The sequence below is a fragment of the Protomyctophum bolini genome (genome assembly GCF_963924005.1).
Source record: "Protomyctophum bolini genome assembly, chromosome: 21".
Lineage (NCBI taxonomy): Eukaryota > Metazoa > Chordata > Actinopteri > Myctophiformes > Myctophidae > Protomyctophum > Protomyctophum bolini.
Window position 1 is genome coordinate 11,387,226 of NC_137882.1, and position 23,720 is coordinate 11,410,945.

Here is a 23,720-nt window from a genome sequence, read left to right on the forward strand (position 1 = left end):
AGGTGTGGGACACGGAACTGGAGCGTACGGCTGAGGAGTGGGCTGAGACCTGCCTGTGGGAGCATGGCCCGGCTAGCCTTCTGCCCCAGATTGGACAGAACCTAGGAGCGCACTGGGGAAGGTAAAGCAATCGATAGCATTACTATTGTATGCTTCTCATCTGTTATCTCAACCTGTGGGCCAGGGCTCCATTTTTGGGCTGTGCGGATTATTACAAGTCGTGGGCCTCCAAATAAATGTCAAATCACTAAGGTTTTATTCATAATATAACATTAAAGGTAGGGTAGATTATAGATTATGTGTGTTGTTAAAAGGTATTAAATAGCTCTATATTCTGATAGTAATGAAAGAGCAGTGTTTGTTCAGTAACAGGGGTCTCCCATCTCCCTATCTCTCCAGCTCCTTTTCTCAAGTCTGGATACCAATTTAATCCAATCTGGAGGGAGAACTCATACAGCAACAGTTGGTGGTGGTGGTGGTGGGTCCTGTTACTGAACAAACACTATTCAGCAATTACTTATCTATCAGAATATAGAGCATGTCTTAAGTGCTCAGATGGGTGGGCTTTGAGATCTGAGAAAAAGTTGAGAACCACTGATCTATGTAACACTTGAACATGTCTTCTGTAAATGTAAAAAATAAATGAATGAGTTGAAATCTCAAGAAATGAACAAACCTGCCTATACTGATACGATCACTGATCACTGGTAGGCAGGTTTTTGAACTGTCCACAGCTCTCTTCTGAGACACAAGAAATGGTGCCATCTTATATTGAGCATTGGTGAGGACCAATTATATGAAGATATGAAGAAAATGGGTGACATTTTAAGACATTTTAAGCTCTGAGAGTGTCTCAAGACTCAAGAGTTGTATGCTTTGCCACAAAGTATTAACCCATTCTGACCTGAGATCAGATTCATACGAGGTTTCCACTGGACACACACACTGGTCTGATGAACCCATTCTGACCTGAGATGAGATTCTAAAAATGTCAGTCGTTCTTCGAATTTTTCAAAAATAGCAGACCTACAAGCTCGTATCGCGCCACTCGGTGGCGCGATATGAGCTTGTAGATCTGCTATTTTTCAATAGGTAAAGCATAACATGATGCTAACACCAAAATGGGTGCCCGGTCAGAATGGGTTAATCTACACCTGCATACAGTTTCTGGATTGTGGCTTCAAAAGAGAAGCCGACAGCTTTAATGCATAATGCAACGATGTTCCTGAATCCGCGGTTCCGCTATATAATATTTTGAAGCATCGTAGTCATAAAGAGTGTGCTTGCTTATTCATATATGTGCAGGTATCGTCCCCCAACGTTCCATGTGCAGGCGTGGTATGATGAGGTGAAGGACTACTCCTATCCTTACCCACAGGAGTGTAATCCCTACTGCCCACTGAGATGCTCCGGTCCAGTCTGCACTCATTACACACAGGTACAGTACCAACGCTCCGGTCCAGTCTGCACTCATTACACACAGGTACAGTACCAACGCTGCAGACTGTGTGTAACACTCATTACACACAGGTACAGTACCAACGCTCCGGTCCAGTCTGCACTCATTACACACAGGTACAGTACCAACGCTGCAGAGTGCAGACTGCACCGTTTCATGAAATTCATGAGGAAATTGTCGCTGTCGAGCAGAAATCTTATATACAGTATCAAAACCAGCAGGAACTGGAAATAACCGTGTGTTCCAATCCGTGGCGTATGCAGGAATGACAAGTTGGCCAGGCGAAAATATCTATTATTACAATTGTCAAGTTGGTCGCCAATGAAAAGCGGCAAAAGATGTGAACAGGTCGCCAACTAGCCAATGAAAAGCGCCAAAAGCTGTGGACACTCTCAGCCCCTCCCCTTGCGAGCCTGCAATTTGATCCCTCTCTCTCCGAGACCCGCAGGAGAAGAATCTGATCTCACGCAGGACAACAGAAACAAGGAAGAGGAATTGAAGGCGCTTTTGCTTATTCCTTCTAAATGTCTGTCTTTAAAATATCACTGACACAGCGAATCCCTTACTTACATCAACATTGTTCTTTGTCACTACTTGGTTCGTGCCGATATTACAACGATCGCTTTGGCGCTACTGCCGAGTACTTTGGATTTCACACACACACACACGCACGTCTGTAAGCCACCCCCCCCCCCCCACACACACACAGGCGCGATTACATACAGTTTCATTCATGCAAACAGGGCACGTCTGCCACGGAGTGCGTGGCGAAGTAACTCTGGGATTAGAGTTCCCGCGAAGCCATGGTTACTTCCAATGGATCCAATGGATCCAACGTAGTTATTATTTAGTCACAAGCTCTTAATAACACTTATAACCATTTCATTGGTTAATTAGACACACAGACTAACCACTCTCACTTTCAAACATTTTCGATAGCTTGTAGATCGGCTATTTTCGCTACTTTTGCACAACGAAGTGCAATAAGAAACATCTAATTAATGAGCAACGACATGTGAAGGTGGCTAATGTGATTTTGCCTTTGATATACATGTATTGTGATTGTTGAGTGTTTTCTCTGTGTTGTCTCTCACGCAGCTGGTGTGGGCCACTAGTAGTCGTGTTGGCTGTGCCATCAACCTCTGCTACAACATGAATGTCTGGGGGCAGATTTGGGCCAAGGCTGTCTATCTAGTGTGCAACTACTCACCAAAGTAAGCCAAGTTTGCTTCTGTCGTGTCATAGTGATGTCTGAGTATGACAGTATCATTGTTGTGTGTTGTCTCCGTACCGTTTTCCATTCATTACATTTGACTGAATTCTACCAAGGTGGGGTCCAAATTAGCCTGGCAGAAAGCTACTTTAACTCTGCTCAGTGTGAAGGCTCAAATAGGTAGTTGCTTTGGTTGTGAGCAGTCGATTCAGTCAAATTCAACTGAATTATTATTCAGAAACGCAACCATGCGTTGCGACAGAGACAGAGACAGTTGCTAAATCATACTCTTGCCAAAACCTGTCAGAAGGAAGTTTCTACCTCGACAAAGGCCTTCAATCATTTTTTTAAACTAATTCTATTACAGCATCAACACTAGCTTCTTCAAGTGTAGCCATTGTTGTCGTTTACAATTCAGAGCTGCTTGTTGTGGTCATTTAAACCACTCCACATATTTTGCGGATTAATCCAGCTCAGTCACTAGGAAAACTGAGCTCACGAGTCACGACGGTTTGAGCCTGGTTTGTCAAAATGTTGTGACATACAGTTCAACCAATGGATACTTTACTCAAAGCTTTTGACAGCTTTATAGTTACCGGTATATGTTTTCTGAAAACCTCACATCTTCTGTCCTGTATTAACTCACTTGAACCTTGACCTGAACAGGGGCAACTGGTGGGGCTATGCACCTTACAAACATGGGACCCCATGCTCTGCCTGCCCACCTAGCTATGGAGGAGGCTGCAAGAACAACCTCTGCTACAAAGGTACAGCCCTGACCCCAGACCCCAGTGGGGCTGCAACTACACATTATTTTCTTAGCAATCATTGTATTGGCTATTTTTTCGATTAATGGAATAACTGAAAACCGCTTCCAAAATATATTTCTGAGGTGGCGCTAGCCCCTCCTATATACAGGTTTAATATGTGTGTTTAGTTCAATGTTTGTTTTAAAAACGCCATTGACAATGAAGGGAAAATTTACGTCATCTTATCCCTAACACAAACATTAAATCCCATTAACAATAAAGAATTTAATGTTTGTTGTGACACCGTTTGTTTTACATCATCATTACATCACCTAATCACCTCCTCGATGTTGTAAGATGATAAGAGCACCCCTCACTTCACACGGGCGTGATTTTTTATATATCACCAAATGGACGTGAAGATTTTTAAATAGATATTTTACGCCTGATTAACCACATAAGCCATATTTTATACAGTACGTCATTGCACAACAGTGTTGAACAAATCTTTATCGAACATAGGCAGGTTATCTACAGGCACACAACAACTCTCATCGTATTTAAATTTTTTATTTCTGTACCATTCTGAAACTTTTCGCCTAGGATATGGCCAAAACATGGATGCCAGGTTCAAAGTGGTTAACTGTTGAAATGGTCTGTACCCCCTAATCCCCCTCCAAATCCAGATCATGTTTTATATTTGATAAGTTTACCTGAGTTCCTCAGGCCTCAGTCTACTCTACACTATAGTGACTTTTCTGTTTTCACTTTACAATAGCTATATGTTCACTCACTGACAATAGATGATCTACAGAGCTTGTAGATCTGCCATTTCCGGCGAGAGTTTCCCCAGATGCTGGGCATTAGGTGATTAACAGTTATACACCCCTGTATACTAAATGTGCACATGTGTGACCATTAATGGGAGTGATTCCTAGATCAGTGGTTCTCAAACATTTCTTTAACTTCAAGGACCCTCATTACTCTGAGATGTGTACACTCTCAAAATACCTGTAAGGGACCATTTGGAACCCTCTCAAGGAACCACAAGGGTCCCATGGCTGGACCCCACTTTGAGAACCATTGCTTTAGATAAACATTCAGAAAACAACCTAGTGTGACAGTACTTTTCCCTGCATTTCCTTGAAGATGACGGCTCCAACCCGCCTCCAGAGGAAACGGAGGAAAACAACTTAATTGAACCGGAGGCCCCCCGCGCACCGCAGAAGCCCAGGCCTCGGGCCCCAAAGCCTGACAAACCCGAGCCCCCCAGTCTCCCCGCCGCCCGCCCAGCAGCCCCCACGGAGGACCTGGAGAAGAACGACGTGGTCAACACACAGCAGATGTGTAAGCTGCCATTTAACTGTTTATTCTGGCTCCGGTTTCATCTAAAAATGGGGGCGCGTAGGATTTGGTTTGGGGGTTGTGTGGAGACACAGGGGGGTACTCGGTTGTACTGTGATGTGGGAATGTATTTTTTAACATTTTTTAACCGGGTCAAAATAAAATAAAAACAGCATTTGGGAATGCTCTTCTTATTGTTGATTAAGCAAATCATCGCTTTCGGGTGGAAACATTACTTTTCAGGAAATGGAAAGAAGAACTGTGTTCCAAAGGATCCAATGTATAGTAAATTAAGTCACAAGCTCTTGTTAAGACTTTTTCAATTAAATATTTATAAAACCCAGATTTGTCATCTTCAAGTATCTACAGATCTACAGTATCTACAGATCTACAAGCCCACAACGCTCAATGCCTTGTGGTCTTGTAGATCGGCTATTTTCTCTACTTACGCTACTTTCTCAACACTCTTGTACGATGAAGTAGGGCATTAATTTATGAAAAAAACTAAAACTAAAAAACACATACACATTTTAAATAATGTATGCCTGACAGCAACACAATATGCCTTACTATCCCCATTATGCTGGCTGGCGCATATACTGTAGGGCAGCAACAAAATATGAATGAGTGAAAATAGGACTAGAAGAGAATTGTTTGTACTGCAATTTATTTCAAATCGCCTTGATGTTCTGAATGCACACTTTATCTGCTGGCTCTCTTAGTAGCCCCCACAGTTTTAGAAGTGTACTTAACAAGCTGAACCCCCAGCATCCGTATTGTGAGGAAAGCTTTTGCAGAAAATAGCAGATCTATAATAATAATAATTTAGCAGTGATCTCCCGAGTGTGTTTGCTTTTGGCTGGTTGAGAAGGGGTGGGGGGTGGGGGCTGGCTGTGGTTTTTAAATGGCTTCCTCTATCCAGTGCAAGGGGTCTGTGCTTGTAAGCTGAGACACTGTCTCTAGTAGTAGTAGTAGTGCTGACCACCCTGGAACCCTGCTCCAAGGAATTCCTCCCCTTCGCCTCTTAGCATCGCAAGAATATAGTCTTCAGCTGCATTTCACACAAACTAGGACAGGGAGGAATTTTCAACCATTTTCATGTCACAGATCACAAAATGTTCTTTCTTTATAGGCCACAGACTGACGCCCCGTTTCAAATCATTCTGTCCAAATATGTCAAAATGTGGTCATGGACCTGAGAATAGAATTTTTTTTTCTTCTTTTTTTGCCTCGATTACAAATAATGAATGATTATTATTATAATAGTGAAAACAGCCTATCTTCAACGGCTCGCATCGTCACGACTCACCACTGTACAATGTATAATACAGGGCTTAAGTGGTTAATCATACTAATTGATAAGACAAATCTATTATAAGCTTTTCGTGTTAATTCATTGATAAAAATCACACCTGTGAGGACACTGAGGAGTGAGGAGCGCTAATATATTAAAGTCTATAACTCGTGTTGATTAGGTGATGTAATGGTACCAACACAAACATTAAACGCCCTTAACAATAAAGAGACCACATGATGTAATGAGGCACATTATGACGTAAAATTGCCCTTCATTGTCAATGGCGTTTACAAAAAAACATTGAACTAAAGACAAACATTAAACCTGTGTATAGGAGGGGCTAGCGCCACTCAAACATATGTAAATAAATAAATAACTGCTTTGCTATTTGAGATTTACTAATATTTTTGGTTAATTGCCTAGCACAACCTACGCAGCTGGGGGGCTCGTTCGAGGACGACCTAGAGAGAGAATTATAGTGACATTAAAACAGTGTTTCTTTTTCATTTCAAGGACGGAACCCCATTTCCTAAAATTTTCGATCTCTGGGACCGCAATTAATCTACACTATGAAAGCCTAACTCTGAGAGTGTACAAATGGAACCAAATGGAGCCATTAATTTCTGGTGGCAAGCTGGAGGACCAGGCGGGTGCTCTTTTATGGCAGTTTTGAAGGAGGGTAGGGAGTCACACTTTCTTGATGGCTGGTAGGGCATTCCACATTTTCCTAGCGCAACAGTAGAATTAATTTATCGCCATGTTTGTCCAGAATCTGGGGGGAACGAGATCAGTGGAGCTTCATCTGGTGTTTTGCCCATGGGCGTTTCTCACTCTAGTGATTATAGCCTATATATAGCTTTATGTCCTAACTCGTGTCACATTTGCCATTGACATTGACAATGAAAGGAGAATTTACGTCATATGTGATAATGTGTCTGAGTGCATCAGCTTTTTGTGCCAACACAAACATTAAATGCCATTGACAATGAAAGGAGAGTTTACGTCATGAGCAAATTATTTTCTTAATGCCGTTTCCTATACAGTTACTCTCAAAGTGTGTGTTTTTATGTTTACAGCTCAGCTCATGTCCTGCGACACCAAACTACGGGATCAGTGTAAAGGGACTACATGTAACAGGTACAGTACAATGATCCTGAAGTCAAATACAATTTACTAGTTAGGCACTCAGTCCATCAACATCAGTTCAAACAACTATCCTATCAAAAGAATAATCCGTACATTGAAAATAAAGGATACCTTAATGCACCTAGCATTAAATGCTATCTAAATTATGGACACACTATTCACTTACAAGTCATCTTTACAGAATGCTGACAGTGTTTTATATCTTTTGTATTATGTAATTGCTTATCTCCAGGTACGAGTGCCCAGCTGGATGTCTGGACTCTACGGGAAAAGTAGTTGGAACAGTACACTATGAAATGGTGAGAGAACATGCATCAACATTAGTTAAAGCTCCATTAATGTACATCATCTTTTAGGGAATACAATTATGTTAAAGATTATACAATTGTGGTGGTTGTATTTGTTCTCCCTGCTCTTCTATTGAGACATTTTAGATCCTGTGTCTCGGTCGGATACAGCCTTTGACACGGATCCTGTTTAATAGTTTGACACAAATGTTGACCTGAATGTCAAAATTATATTTATCCTCTCAACAAGTATGCAGGCTCTATTAGCTCAGTGGTGAAAAATCAGCCCTTGCTTAGGATACGAGTGTTCTATTCCGGGATAGAACAGGAAACATAAGGCGGTAGTTCTGCAACTTTCATTTCCACGATCCCCTTCTTAGTACTGTATCTATATATACAAGTGAAAAGGTGTACCCATACTCATTCTTCATGCTCTATCTCCGACCGAACCACACTTTCACCACACATCTCTATATGCAAAATAAATTCGCCACGCTCCCCGAACTGACATAGCCTATTTTTTAGCCGTTCAAGTGTCTTATTTACTCTTTAAATATTACTTTTATGAAACACGCTGTTATTGCTCAACGTCAACAGCCTACGTCACAATCGTCATGTTGGCGTCTACCAAAATCGTCATGTTGGCGTCTACTACGCCAACTACGTTCACTTCATGGGGCCAGTCTTTCACAGTGACACACATGTTACATGAACCACGCGCCCGGGATGGTTTCTACCCCTCAATGTCGTATTTGCTGCGCCCTACGCTGTTGCCACAACACAAGGAATTTAACCACGCTACTTGCATACACTGCAACTCGCTTACAATTCGCAAACCTGGCAACACTGCCCTCTCTTACCAGCCCCGCCCCCACACTAGCTTGACAATGTCATCTCGCGCAGCACAGAATCTGATCTCGCGCAGGACATTGATGAGAGACAGAAGGAACAGGAGAGATTATACGATCGCTATTTCGCTTATTCCATCTAAATCTCTTTATTTACAAAAAAAATGACTCGACGATTCCCTTAGTTACATCAACATTGTTCTTTGTCAAAAATCGGATTGGGCCAAAATATCACCCTTACACCCATCACTTTGCCTATTTTCGCCACACAGCCAATTTACTTCCGCGAGCGGCCGGGCCATTCCGCCCATGCGAATGCATGGAGAAAAAAAAGAGACGAAAATCCAACTGTATCGGAGCAGTGCCACACACACACACACTCAGTCACACACGCACACACACACACACACACACACACACACACACACAGAGAGGAGTTGACAAGTGAGAGAACGAGACGGCTGTTGCGTTTCACCATGGCCAGTGCTGTTGTAGACAGCGACGACGATGATCATACACGGAAATAAGTGTGGAAAAGAAAACGAGTGCCATCCCAAAGGCAACACGTCAAATATGGGCCAGCATCTTAGCAGACATCACAAAGAAATCGATCTGTCCAACGACGATGGTACAAAGACAACAACACAGCCAACTATATTCTTATAGAGAAAAGCTCTCAGCTAATTCGCCCCGTGCAAAACAATTAACGCACGGAGTTGCGGTCTGCATAGCTGCAGACATGCGACCACTATCAGTGGTGGCAAACGCTGGCTTTCAATATTTAATGAGAGTTGCAGAACAGCAGAACCACGTTACAAAATGCCATGCAGGTCACACATGTTTTCACTCCTAAAATGTATAAAACTAATAATACATGTGAAACGTTGCCCGTTAAAATCGTTTTGTGTAAAAGATCGTCAAATATATGGCCGTTAGTACTGTTAATTCAACATCCGGTGAGGGGAGGATACGGATTGTGTATGGAAATCAGCGCATACAGTGGGTGGGCTTTAGACCGGATGTAAGCCACATCCACTAAATGTACACTAAATAGAAATAGTATAAAATACTGCATAAAATGGTGTAGCCTACTGCAGCTATTTATAACCAGGTAGTGTATAAGTGAAATTACACACTTAAATTAGTATTTAATACTTGAACTAACAACAGATGGGTCTATATACTATTTGTCTTTTCTTCTTTTTTCTTTCATTTACTTACTTAGAGCTTAACAAGAATGTTACAAGTCATCTCATCTTAAAGAAACATTAAAAAAATGTTAGGGCATAAAACCCAAAGTTGTTAAACCTTTTCTTATTCTCATTCTGATTTGTTATTTATAGAAAATAAATGTGACTTATTGGGAAACAAGTGTTTTTCTTTACAAACCAAGATATTGGCCTAAATTATAATGAATATAGCCCTCAATGCTGAAAAAGAAGGTTTTAAAAAAATAGATTGAAAAAATTTAATCAAACATCGAAGCAAATCGTGAGCTTCAAATCGAACATTGAATTGAATCGTGGACTAGGCGAATCGTGATAGCGAATCGAACATCGAATCGAATCGTGAGCTGCAAATCCAAAATTGAATTGAATCGTGGACTAGGCGAATCGTGACAGCCCTAATGTATACATACGCCTGCACGCACACACACGCACATGCACGCCTGTAAGGCCCCCCCCCCACACACACACACACCAACATGCGATTCATTAAATAACTATTTCTCCGCACGCGCGCACACAACATTATTCACGTGAAGCCTACAGGGAATTACAGACGGAATGTATATACACACACACACACACACACAGTCCCGGCTCACATGCTTAGAATTTATAGATGCGCAATTTTGGGATTATTTTTGTACATTGAAAAAATATTGGGGGTCCTTTGCTCTTGCCATGACAATGTTTGAGAACCACTGCTCTAAAACAATATTAGACAAAGTTTGAGACACAAACACATTGCTCTCTCTCTCTCTCTCTTCTCCTTTTGTATAAATTAAATAGGCCTATTCATGATTCTGCTTATAGAGAAGTAGCCTATGTTAGTTTGTTTTATGGACTTGAGAGCTACTTTCAAAACGACCAGCTCAACATACCCACCAAATAAAACTATCATCCCATTGCTGCAAATAGTGACAAAATGTAATTGAGGGGCCTTTCATATAGGCTACATATAAGACAAACGCACATGGAATGGGAAATAGAGGGGGGACAATGCAAATCGTAGGCTTTTATTTTTGTTGGTATTTGACTTTGCTACTGATGATTGTAAGCAACAACAAGTATTGCATTGTGTGTTTGAGCTGACAGGCCCTTTTTGATGTCAATCACTCAAGTCATTTCAGTTCATCTAAAGCGGAAGATGCAAAAATCGTTTTTTTTATTAAAATTATATATATTTTTATTGCCATGTCATGTGGTCTACCTGCAAAGCCTTTGTAGATCGTGATCTACCATTTGGGCACCACTTAACGTCAGATCAGGGGTTTTTGTCGGCCAGCGCCAACAATGCTCCCCGAAAGCATAATCGCAGCAAATACCGGGCAGTGTGTATGAGCCTTAACATGTTGACTACACTACACTACACATAATAACTAATAACCCGTTTTCAGCTTAAAGCAATTATATTTCATTGAAGCAACTCCTTAGCATTGTTTTCATACCATGGATGTGATAAGAAAATATCAAACATAAGGGAAATATTAAATAGTATCGGGTGTACCAGTTTGGCCTTTTCTTTTTTTTCAATGGGGCAATACATTGATTAAACAAACGTTTGATTGATTGAGTTGTACAATGTTATACAACCCTAAACTACTTTTCGAATACACTACACAATACAATACAATTTCAGAACATATAATATTGGCCAATATGTCAAATATGTAAATATTACATATCCCATTGAATGGAAGCGGACCATTTGTAACACATGTTACAAATGACCCGCTTTTGCAAGTTTTCTTTGCAGTTGCTTACAGACCAGAATGAACGTGAATTCCGTCTAAACACCATGCAAACTAATGAAGAACATAAGCATGAACACATCCATGTGGATTTTTATTCACCAACACCAAAGACAAACATTGTAGCACACATATACTCCAGGTGTAAAATTATACGCATTTTGAAGGTAAACACTTCAAACTTCCTGGGCACGTAGAGTACGTTGCTGTACACATACTGACGCCATGGCGTCATGGTGGCGTTGACCAATCAAGATATAACGTCCATGTTACAACCGTGAAGCGTTACAACCTTGGCGGCTCTCCCCTACATTTGTTACTAACATTAGGTTGTGGCGAAGTAGAAACGTGGCCAGCAGATACTGTGTTTTCGACAAACAGGCTAGGTATTGGTGTTGATTTGGGTCAACTGGACAAACAGCGTGGTGTTGTTTTGTGTCTGTGTTTGTGTTGGAGCGCCTCAGTGTGGCCGTACAGGTCATGTGCAACCTCTTCCACAGAGAGATGGAGACACTAAATCTCAGCTGGACAAACATGTTTGCATGCATGCATCGCTGCCTTGCATGCTGTGTGCTACTGTTGAGTCTGTCACTTACTTTGACTGATTTATGGCATTGTCTTTCTGTTCAAATCCAACTATGTTAATTTAAGAAATCTGGGCATATAGGTCATTGTTTCTTCACTGTGCACACGTGTAGCCTATTGTATGTCAGACTGTATGTCTGTCCCACAGTCACAATCCTTTAGTAATTAGGCTGTGGAAATATTCACGACAAAACAATGGTACATTTCCAATAACCCATCCGTTACTACATGTGGAGTCAACTCCCGCCATTTCTTTCTTCCCATAGTGCGTGGCGAAGTAGCTCTGGGATGAGTGCGCGCGAAGCGCGCACGAAATTCTAGTAGTATACAGTACATTAGATGGATAAAAACCAGTAAACGGTCCATTTGGTTCCTAAGTATCAATCATTTAGCTAGGGACCCCCTGGAATCCCCTCAACGGACCCCTGGGGGTCACCCCCGGACCCCACTTTGAGAACCACTGAGATTAAGGCATCAACATCAATGGGTTACATTGTCAGATGTGAGTCCGGATGGAAACCAGATGATGTTATCTCTAAACTTTGAGGTGTTTTTCCCCTTCGACTTCCCTCTCGGCAGCAATCCAGTGTGTGTAGAGCTGGCCTACATGCCGGGGTGATAGACAACGATGGAGGCTGGATGGATGTAACAAGACAAGGAAGGAAGGAGTACTTCATCAAGTCCTACAAGAACGGGGTCCAGTCACTAGGGTAAAGCGTCAATATGTCTAAAGCTGTGGGATCAGATTCACGCTGATGTACAAGCCGTTGTCTTGACCATCAAAACTCCGGCAGTATCCATATTCACTGTATATCCATATTTATAGAGAACATTAGCGAAATATCACTCTACATGAGATCTTGTAGAACGGCTATTTTTGACGAAGAGATTTGTGTCAAGGGAGAAAAACAGGTCCAAATACAAAGCCAACTATGGTCCATTTTGCTACGTCTAGTGTATTTAAGTGATTAAGACAAATAGATTAAAACTCAACGTAACCTACTGAATTCTATTATTTAGAATACCGGTAGTTAAAAATAGACAATCTACAAGCTTTTGTTGGAGAATACATTGGAGAATACATTTTGGTGTTGAGGGGGAAAAAGTGGTCCAAGTACAGAGCCAACTCATGGTCCATTTTTGTGTTTTAAGTGATTAAAACACAATAAAAACCCAGCGTAACCGTAAGAATTCTACGATTCTCTTCACAGAAAATATCAGAGTGCAAATTCCTTCATCGTTTCCAAAGTAGCAGGTTTGTCTAACAATTCAGAGACACATTTGACATGCAGTGCACAAGTGTATATTTATATATATATATATATATATTTATATGTGCGGTATTGGCTGATGTACACCGTACTCTATGCTTTCCTTGCAGTGAAAGCCATCATGTGTGAAACGACAGTCACCCAACTGTGTCCATATGAAAAACCTGTAAAACACTGCCCACGGTAAGACCCCACACCCCTTCTCTGACGTTACCTATTTGAACTTCAGTTAACCTCTTTATAACACACTTACATATCGTCGGTTGGAAACCTTGTAGGTCCAAAACTGTTACTTTTACTTTAACTGTTACTTTTCAGGAAATGGATGAAAATGGATCGATCCAATGATTACATATTTAGTCACAAGCTAAATATTTTATAAAACCCACACACACACTTTCACTTTGAAAATGAGCTTGTAGTCTACTTTCTGCTATTTTTTCACTCTTATACTACAAAGTAGAGCACAAATTAAATAAATAAATATGCCAAAAGTTGAAATATGGAGATACAAGGTTTCTGCCCGACAGCGACAATATCTTGTTTGTGTCTTTCCAGGCTTTACTGCCCCAGAAACTGTTTGGAAGAGAACCCCCGCATAGCCAGAGTGATTGGAACCAGCATATACTCTGATGTAAGTCAGTGTACGCATTATAGACCCGAGTGTGTATGAGCTAATCTGGGGTAGGTAAGCCTGCATGCAGTGGTGTAAAGTAACTAAGTAAGCCTACATTTCCTCAAGTACTGTAGCCTACTTAGAAAGCGTTTCTTGAGCGCTAAAGCCGTGCTGGTGCTCTCCTCTTCCCAGCGCCAGAGCATTGCGCTTCATCACCCCCGGGCGCACATCGCTTTTTGGCACAGCGCCCTGGGCACTTCAAGCTGACAATAACTCACCTTTTGGAGAGGAGCACTGAGTTTTGGATGGGTCCTCACACCTCATTGTGTCCGACAGCCTGGTAATTTACGTCCCGACGTTGAATCGCAACCCCTGAGAAAAAAGAATGTACGTTGTATCAGCTATGTTGTGTGTGCTAATAACGCATATGACAGGACCTTTGAGCAGTGGGCACCTCAACGGTTGTGTGCGAGCACTATCTGGCCATACCACCAAAGCCTTTTTGGGGCGGTTCTGGACAACCGTGGGTCCGACCAACAAGACACCAGGCACTGCACCCCCTGCGGTGGGGTGGAACGCGTGTGCCGAATTTGAAGTTTGTGGTTCTCGAGTTACGTGGATTTCTTTCAACAGTACACACACACAGACAGACAGACAGACAGAGACTTGGTGCATTTATAGTTAGACTACAACGGTGCCCGCTGGGCACTGGCCTACTTGGCACGCGTGTGTCGAATTTGAGTTAGTCGGTGGGGCGAACGGTTCTCAAATGACGTGGATTACACACAGACAGACAGACAGAGACATGGTGCATTACACACAGACAGACAGACAGACAGACAGAGACATGGTGCATTACACACAGACAGACAGACAGAGACATGGTGCATTTGAAGTCGATGGGGCGAACGGTTCTCGAGTTACGTAGATTACACACAGACAGAAAGAGACATGGTGCATTTGTAGATAGTTGTTCAGTACGGGAAATTATTATTACTGATATTAATGAATTAATAATTAATTAATCTGTACTTCATTTTGGTAACATGTACTGTAAGTGCAAGTTCACATCCCATTTGGAGCTGTGTTTGTGTGTAACTATCATTTGGAATTCAATGCATTTTGTATACAACAGAAAATCCAATAGAACTACTAAAAGAAAGGAAAAGTTTAAGTAAAACCTATTCGCCTTAACATTCTATCCCATTTGTGCCCCTTACAGAGGTCCAGTATATGCCGGGCCGCAGTCCATGCCGGTGTGATCAGGAACGACGCAGGTGGCTATATCGACGTGATGCCGGTGGACAAGCGGAAACAATACGTTGGCTCACTCCAAAACGGAATCACCTCAGAGAGGTACAGCATGGCATGAGGTTAATCCACTAGTAAGCTGACTGCAAGAGTGCGTCAACAGCAGGTTTAAACCCTCTCACAAGAACACACAGGAGTACAAAACCAAGGGAGGCAATGTCATTCAGTTGCTTGGTCTGTCTGTCCATCGGTCTAACACAGCGGTTTCTCAACCTTTTCTGGGTCAGCCTTGAAAATCTTGAAAGTGGTCTAATGGTACCTCGGCGCCATGCTGGACATCAACTGTATATGAGCCCCGCTTCCGTGTGTGTCACATGCTTCACAGAGGCCAAACCCAACGCACATTGTAGTCTAGCAGCTGGGGATGTTGTTAATCTTTCGCCAGAAACAATAATATGTCGGCCCGCAATGGGATCAAAAGAAAACAGGCAGGAAAGAAATCATAATGAGTGGATTCCAATGGGGTGCGCGCGCATTTCGCCTTGTGCCTGGAGGGACATACAGTAGCAACCTGCCTAGCAACCTGGGTGAAGTAGAGGTATGTGTTTGGCTTCTGCCGGTCCATTTTGATATGAAGCTATAAACCCGCGGCTATCAAAGGGTAATTATGATAACCTGCAGTGCTGCGGGTAATGGCTACAAGGGTGTTAACAAAACATTTTCAAACTACGTTTATTTTATTGATCAATAATTTGATTGTTTTCTGGTCAATGGAACTTACTAATGTTCCTATTTAACAATAAAAGAAAAACTACTGGCTGCATCCCCATAGAATTTGATGTGCACCTCGTTGCTCCACGGAGGATGGCCTCTACTGATTGATGACCCAATGAACTTTGCTTTAACGCCACCGTTGGAAATACCCAAGTACATGCACACTATCTAAAGTATACACATATACCTGTACTCACTTTGCTCACACTTTCCCACCCACACCCCCTGGCCTTGTACAACAAGAAGGGAGAATACAAAAACCTGGATAATAATAAATCAAAATAGGTCAAAATCTGCTCATGTACTGTACAAACAAGTGCTGTAGCGGCAAAAGGAAGTAATATATCTAACAACAATGACCTGCATCCAACTTCTTTAAACATTTTAACTAAATATTTGGGTGACCTGGCCCCAGGCCAAGTTTAGAGATTCAAACTCAACGTATAACCGTAGGAATTCTACGATTCTCTTCACAGGCCAAAATGCAATACATCTCAGAATTGTATTGGCAGATTGCAGCATGAATCCTACTGATTTTGGTGACACAGTAGCCTCAAAGGTAGACCAATTATACAGTAACTACAAAGCTCACAGCTCAGCAACATTTAGCACGCTCGCATCTTAGTCCATTATTATGTGCAGGCATTGTTTATCAAGCCTTGGGTGAAAGGAAAAAATGTACATGTAGGGGTGCACGATTATGAAATTATCTCCGATCTCCGATTATTTGCAGGGTCATATCTGCCGATACCGATTCTGACCGATTCCGATATTGAGGACCACAATGGAAACAAGCCTAGGCCCTATAGGGGCTTGGCCCAAAGCCTTTTAATAAAGTATTCAATCAATCAATAGCATATACTCTTTGCAAGTGTCTGTTTTCACAACTGAATGACTACTGAATGACAAATAATCAGTATTATTTTGAGACCATTCCAATATGGCATTTTTTTATGGCCGATGTGGCCAATTCCGATTATGCTACCGATTAATCGTGCATCACTAAATAAATAAACGTTTTCAGGGTTCCGCGGCCAAATCAATATTTATTTGGGGTTCCTTGGTATGAAAACATTTGAGAACCACAGATTCTCTGTAGATGTTCACTGGAGACCGGAGTTCGCGTTGGACAAAAAAAACCACTTTCTATGAGTGTGACCCTAATAAAAAGTAAAGTGTGGATTGGACACGCTGTACCAGTGTGTCCTAGCAGTATTAAAAGGTACTAGTCTGTACCAGACCCCCTGTGTGAGGGTAAAAGTGACCCACATTCTGTCTGGCTTGTTCCAGTTTTTTCCTTTTTCTTTTTTGTACAGACAGTAAATCACATTGACCTTGGACAGTTCGGCACAATGACTGCTGTTAACATGACCTGTGTAGTTTAGTGGGTAGAGGAGCTGACCTTAAACATGTGTGCACGCACGCACATACACACACACACACACACACACACACACACACACACACACACACACACACACACACACACACACACACACACACACACACACACACACACACACACACACACACACACACACACACACACACACACACACACACACACACACACACACACACACACACACACACACACACACACACACACACACACACACACACACACACACTTTCCCTCTTCACGTCTCTCTTTTCCCCCCTCGTCTTCTTCCGTCTCTCGCCACATGCATTCATCTCTGTCAGGCCTTTCCGTTGTGTTACTATGTGTCTTTCATGTAGCGGTAGCCTACCCGCCCTGTCCCCTAACCTAACCTCACGCCATGTTGTTTTGGAAAACACGCCCGCCCGCTGTGTTTGTGTGAAAAGCAACCAAAAGTTGATGGGCTCGCTCAGTGAGCTCCAGCCGCGCTCGGTGTGCATCCCATCTGTTTGTTGTCTGTGTGTTTGGACACATATTGACACGGAAAATGTAAAATCCCCACCCTCCTCACGGCTAGCCGTTTGTATGTGTCCGTCATTTGCTAATCGCCGCTGTCCAGCAAAAACCTTGTATCTTCATATTTATATACTCCACTATTACTTTGCGCAAAGGTATCAATAATGTTAATCTACAAGCTTACAATGCCTAAAGACGCGACGTGTTATGAGCTGGTAGATAGGGATGTTTCCGATCCGATCCTGATTGTGTTGTGAATAGCTATCTGGCTATATATCTCGTGTTGTTAACGTGTTCATAGCAGACTCCTCACTTGTAGTTTGGGTAACTCCAAAGCAAGCTCCACATGCCGTAACATTTTATTTACTTAGCCCTTACCCCTGTGTCGGATCGGTGGATACATTGTATTTACTTAGCCCTTACCCCTGTGTCGGATCGGTGGATACATTGTATTTACTTAGCCCTTACCCCTGTGTCGGATCGGTGGATAGACTGGCATATTCACCGATACCGATACAGTATCGGGACATCTCTACTTGTAGATATATCTTTTTCGCTGTTTTTGAAACGGCACCGAATAGACTGTTTCATGTGAGCTATCTGGTTGTCAAATAAGTGAAAGAAATCAACACATTCACAACAACACAAAACGCAGATATTGTTCACAGCCTTTTCATTTTACGACTTTTTTTCTCTGCAGTCTCCAGAACCCTCTGGGAGGAAAGGCGTTCCGGGTGTTTGCGGTGATTTGAGTGGCCCGGAGAAAGGGTCAGCCTCAACAAACACAACAAACGCCACTTTGGAGACGCCAGCTGAATAGACGGCAATCAAGTCCTGTTGTCAAAACCTCAATGACTGAAACGTTTTCTGGCTTTTCGCTACACTCCTGGGGTCAGAGGTCGTCTCCATGGCGATGGGAACCAGGCAACAAAAAAGCTTGACACACAAACACAAACATACACACACGCACGCTGGGGAAAAGGTTAGCGCCCGCTCTCTCTCTCTCTCTCTCGCTCACACAGGGTTAGGTTTTCTTTAGGACGTCTAAAACGGAAGATTGATGGATAATAACCTGTAAATAGTTCATGATGGTTCTCTAATAATTTGTTGTACATAGTCGTCAGTTGCAATAGGTCTTATTTTTGTGTCCTCGTCATGCCTTTCTAACAAATAGTTGTCAATCAAATATAAAGAGCTTGTAATATAACAGTTTGCTGACACGTAATGTTGGAGCTATTATTATTATTATTATTATATTGGTGGTGGTGTTGTTGTTTTTTACTGTTTGTGAGAGTGTTCTGTTCGACAGTCTCGTGTTTGGCACATTATTACTGGTGCTATGGGGAAAGTGTCAGTTATGTTAAATTCTATGGTTATATTTTTTGGTTGTTTGTCATGAAGAACTTATGGGAACAAATTGTTATGCATTTATTTTTATATGATTGTGTTTTATATCAGTACGGATTGTAATGCTGCTATATGTGTGTGTGCGTGCGTGCGTGCGTGTGTGCATGCGTGCGTGCATGCGTGTGAGAGTGTGTGTTGTTGTCCCTCCCAGTGTGATGTTCAGTGTGTAGTCCAAACTCCCTGCTGGTCAGGAAGTACACACATCTGTCATGTGAGTTATTGTTTCTTGCGCCAAAACCCATGTACCAGACTTTGTAAGCCCTCTGGTTTAGCTGGTGTACTGTATGTCTGAACCCCAATACTGTATTCGATAATGTTGCTGTCGGGTCTCCATATTTCAACTTTCCATGGTTAAAATTGTATTTTATTTCATTAACGTCCTACTTCGATGCAGTGTTGTCCAAAAGTAGCTGATGTAACCATCTACAAGGTCACATCGTGTTTCAGTACTTTTTTGAAAGGATTTTGAAAGTGAAAGTGGTCAAGTATGTCTGTGGATTTTATGAATATTGAGCCAATGAAAAGTATTTTAGTAAGACTTTTTTTTATGTTTCATGCTTTAGGTTTTGGACATTCGACCCGACAGCGACAAAGCCAAATAAGCCAGCCAAATATATGATATACTGTATAGTATAGCATAGATCATACACTGATAAAGAAACAGAACCATAGAACACTTAGCATGTCGTTGCAATCGGGCAGAAACCTTGTATCTCCATATTTCAACTCAATGGTTTTATTTTTGTAAATGTATGCCCTACCACTACTTCATCATACAAGAGTGTCTGTCCCACAAAGAGTGTCTCACAAAAGTAGTGAAAATACCAGATCCACAAGCTCACAGACTCACACAATGCATTGTGAGCTTGTAGATTTTTTTTAATAATAAACAAATGCATGATTTTGGATATACATGGTTTCCACCCGACAGCAACAATGTTATAAGCAGACGTCTTTTCACAGAGAACTATTGCCTTCCACATATCAAGTCCTAACCTCTCAGCTGCTGCACATACAGTATGACGTTTATCATGATTATTGTTGACATGCTCATATTAAATATATATATAGCACTACATCATTTTATAAAGGATTTGAGATATAAAGGAAGATACTGTGTAGGTCTATATTTCAACTATCGAGGTGCTTTCTTCACAGAAAAATGACTTGCGTTGTTATCTCATGTTTATTCTGTACAGTGTGCGCAATATTTCCCTACCTCAACTTTGATAGGAACAGTTCATTCTGCAATAAAATAATTCAGCCACAGTTGTCTCAGGTCATATTTCCCTTCTTTTTTCTTTTTGTATTTTAGATTTTTTCTTTTTGTGTGAACACAAACGCAACGATTTGATTGGCTGATCAAAGTACATATTGAGGATAAAAGTGAGGGCAAAAAAGTGTAGACGCCAAAAGTGATTGGCCGGAATGATCTTTGTGATGATTTGATTGGCTGATGTATGATGAATGATGTATGTTGATATTAGCGCCCCTCACTTTAATAAAATTTAACAAAAAGAGAAAACGACCTAAATAACAACCTAAATAAACAAGATTATAAATTAGACTCCTTGAAGTGTCCAGTACATTATGAATGGCTGTCACATATTTAAAAAACCTTTGTGATGATCATGTAAAGTGTTTCTATAAGGAAAGTATCCAAGTTTACACATCAGACCAGTCTGGGAGGGGTTCTATTTTTAGAAAGTAGAAGTCAATACAATATTGTGTCTGTCTGCAAGCAGACAACCGGCAGCACTCCAGGTTAGAACAATATCCTTCTAGGTGGCTCAAAGATGCAAGATGAAATGAAGAAAATGCCAGCACTCATTATATATCCTTTTCACATGATTTTAATTAGGTAAATAAAATCATGTGAAAAAATAATGAGTGCTGGCATTTTCTTCATTTCATTGGCTGTGAAATAGCCATAGTCTATGAATATATTTTGCCCTTCATACCAGTGGAAAAGCTTTGTATGTGTTGTCTACTCGTCTTCTAGAAATGGTCACACATTTCTCTTTTGAGAGATCTTCTCTCAAATTATTATTATAATTTTTTTTCCTTAAAAGTGACGTAGCCTGGCCTGGCCTACGGTCCAGCGGTCCAGGCACCTAGCCTGACGGCGTGTCGTGGGTTCGAGTCCCGAACCAGACGACCTTTCCCCCATTTGTGTGGGGAGGAATTCTTTGGCATAATGACTAATGCCATGGTCTTGTTCACGAGTGAGGGAAGGACGGCAAAGGAGATCAGCCGGAGAATCGGAGCAGCAGGGGCTGAACCGCACCGCGAAAAGAGCTGAGCTAGAAGGCAAAGCTCTCTGTCTACCGAGCAGTCTTCGTTCCTACTCTCACCTATATGGTCATAAAGTGTGGGTCATGAATGAAAGAATAAGGTCGCGAATACAATCGGCCGAAATGAGTTTGCTCCAACGGGTGGCTGGCATCTCCCTTAGAGATAGGGTGAGAACTTAAGTTCAGTCACACTAGAGAGACTCGGAGTAGAGTCGCTGCTTCTTCGCCTGGAAAAGAGCCAGCTAAGGTGGTTCGGGCATCTGGTTAGGAAGGATGCCTCTCGAGCGTCTCCCTAGGGAGGTCCTCGATACAAGTCCTACTGGGAGGAGACCACGGGGCAGACCAAGCACCAGATGGAGGGATTTACACCGCCACACTGGCCTTGGAACGCCTCAGGATCCTCCAGGAGAAAGTTACTAATGTTGCTCTGGAGAGATAAGTCTGGAGCTCTCTGGTGGAGCTGACTACGGATAAGCGGTTGAAGATAGATGGATGGATGGAAGTAATACCAACAGGGAGGAGTGCTTAGGTCAATTGTTTTTTGGGGGAATGTGTAAAAATGGCATAAAAATTACATTAATGAATGAATGAATTAATTAATTAATCAATCAATCCATTAATTCATCCATTAATTCACACAGAATATATTTTACAACTTGTCAGAATTATGCCTAATTTATGCTCCATCAAAGACGGTGTCACACATGCTGAAAATAATCTACAAGCTCACAGCTATCAATCATTTTGTGAATCCCCTCAAGGGCCCCTGGGGGTCCCTGGATACGACATTGAGAACCCCCCATGGTGTGTAGACAATATTGCCTAAACTTAATTTCAATCTAGGTGGCATTACAACGGAATCCTCAGAGATTTACACGGATAACAAACCGAACTCTATAGAAGCTGACAGTAAGCTCCCACAGAGTCTAGATCTTTCATGGTTTTAAATGTTTTTAAAATAACAATAAAAAAAGGAACAGTTTTGGACTACACGTTTTCCACCCGTCACCCTGTGCTGTGTCTTTCCCCCTCATGGGTGAGTGGTGCTGATTGAGTGATTGGTTAGCAGCTGGTGTGAGTGGTGACTGACTGGTGGTAACTGGTATAGGTGGAACCTGACTGCTGATTGGCTCCTGTGACCATGGGCTCAGAAGCCGGCTGTCATCACAGTCCTCTGTTGTCCTCCTGACCAACCCCCAACCATGCCAGTCTGCTCTGCTGTGTCTCACTGGGCGCAGGCCCATTGCTGTGTCAAAAAACGCCTAGAGCAGGCGCCTCTTCCGAAAATCTGTGTGCATTTGGTTGGTGTTGACTAGCTGTATTTGAGGACTGGGAAGGAGGGAGGCCATTCTTTTATGTTACACCTGGTGACACCTGGGCCGGGTCATAACAAAAGGTTAATTTATTACAGCTGTAAGCATGGACCCCATCAAAACAATAGCATGCATGGTAAATAAATAAATAAGCTGTAGGTTCCGTCACAACCGTGACTCCTTGAGTCCTTAATTGAGGGTGTTCCACATGAAACATTGTAACGACAATAAACTTATATGTGGGTCCCTGGTACAAAATATTTTCAGATGAGGGTCTGCGGCCATGTGTTTGGGGGGCACGTCCTTGACAAGAAAAGGTTGGTGAACCTTTTCCAAACCACTCCACCATTCGACCCGACCCTCCAGACCGCAGTTTTGGAGAGGGCTGCCCCACTGAGATGGGGGTCTCTCAGGATGTTACGCTTCCCCAGCAAGCCCCCTCCCCCCCTCCCCCCTGACCCTCAGCCTCTTGTCCATTCATACACGGGAGAGCGGAAGCGTTTGATTTTTACGCTGCAGGTTCCCTGCACACTCAAGTCGTCAGTCGTCAGACTCGTCACTCCTCATTTGGCTCTGAGCGGCAATGGACCGACCCATTATGTGTTCCACCATATCCATATCCCACAGTGTTAGAAGGTCTGTACTAGGGCTGTGATGGGTTGTGACGCAGGCTGCCAGCCTCACTTATGGTCTGGCAGAGTGCAACCAAAGCCTGGGCAAACCTATTTGAATTTACAATGTGCTAGATGTAAAGCTACTGGCCCTGTAACATGTAGGTGACACAAGGAAAATTGATTTCTTTTTTTTCTTTTAATGGCTTTCGCAAAGTTTTTTGCAGTTGGGGCGACGCAGACAAATAGCAATTAGAGAGTTCCGGATGTTATTGCTCACATGGGAGAACGCATGCTTCATGCTCCATACATACTGGTTGAAGCACGGAGACACACTGACCCGCACAAATATATGTTAAACCACTTAGCAGTCCCCACTGG

General features: G+C 42.3%; 1 protein-coding gene across 1 annotated transcript in view; it reads left to right on the top strand.

The window, feature by feature from the left end:
* crispld1a (cysteine-rich secretory protein LCCL domain containing 1a) overlaps positions 1-20,384 on the top strand; it is a 33,159-nt gene extending 12,775 nt beyond the window's left edge. The window contains exons 3-15 of the mRNA XM_080793640.1: positions 3-121; positions 1,306-1,438; positions 2,558-2,673; positions 3,339-3,439; positions 4,571-4,768; positions 7,139-7,199; positions 7,441-7,507; positions 12,485-12,615; positions 13,117-13,160; positions 13,287-13,359; positions 13,735-13,810; positions 15,015-15,148; positions 18,415-20,384. Coding sequence (XP_080649766.1) covers positions 3-121; positions 1,306-1,438; positions 2,558-2,673; positions 3,339-3,439; positions 4,571-4,768; positions 7,139-7,199; positions 7,441-7,507; positions 12,485-12,615; positions 13,117-13,160; positions 13,287-13,359; positions 13,735-13,810; positions 15,015-15,148; positions 18,415-18,466 — 1,305 coding nt within the window. The 3' untranslated portion in view covers positions 18,467-20,384. The remainder of the gene's footprint in view (positions 1-2; positions 122-1,305; positions 1,439-2,557; positions 2,674-3,338; positions 3,440-4,570; positions 4,769-7,138; positions 7,200-7,440; positions 7,508-12,484; positions 12,616-13,116; positions 13,161-13,286; positions 13,360-13,734; positions 13,811-15,014; positions 15,149-18,414) is intronic.
* The last annotated feature ends 3,336 nt before the right edge of the window (positions 20,385-23,720 follow it).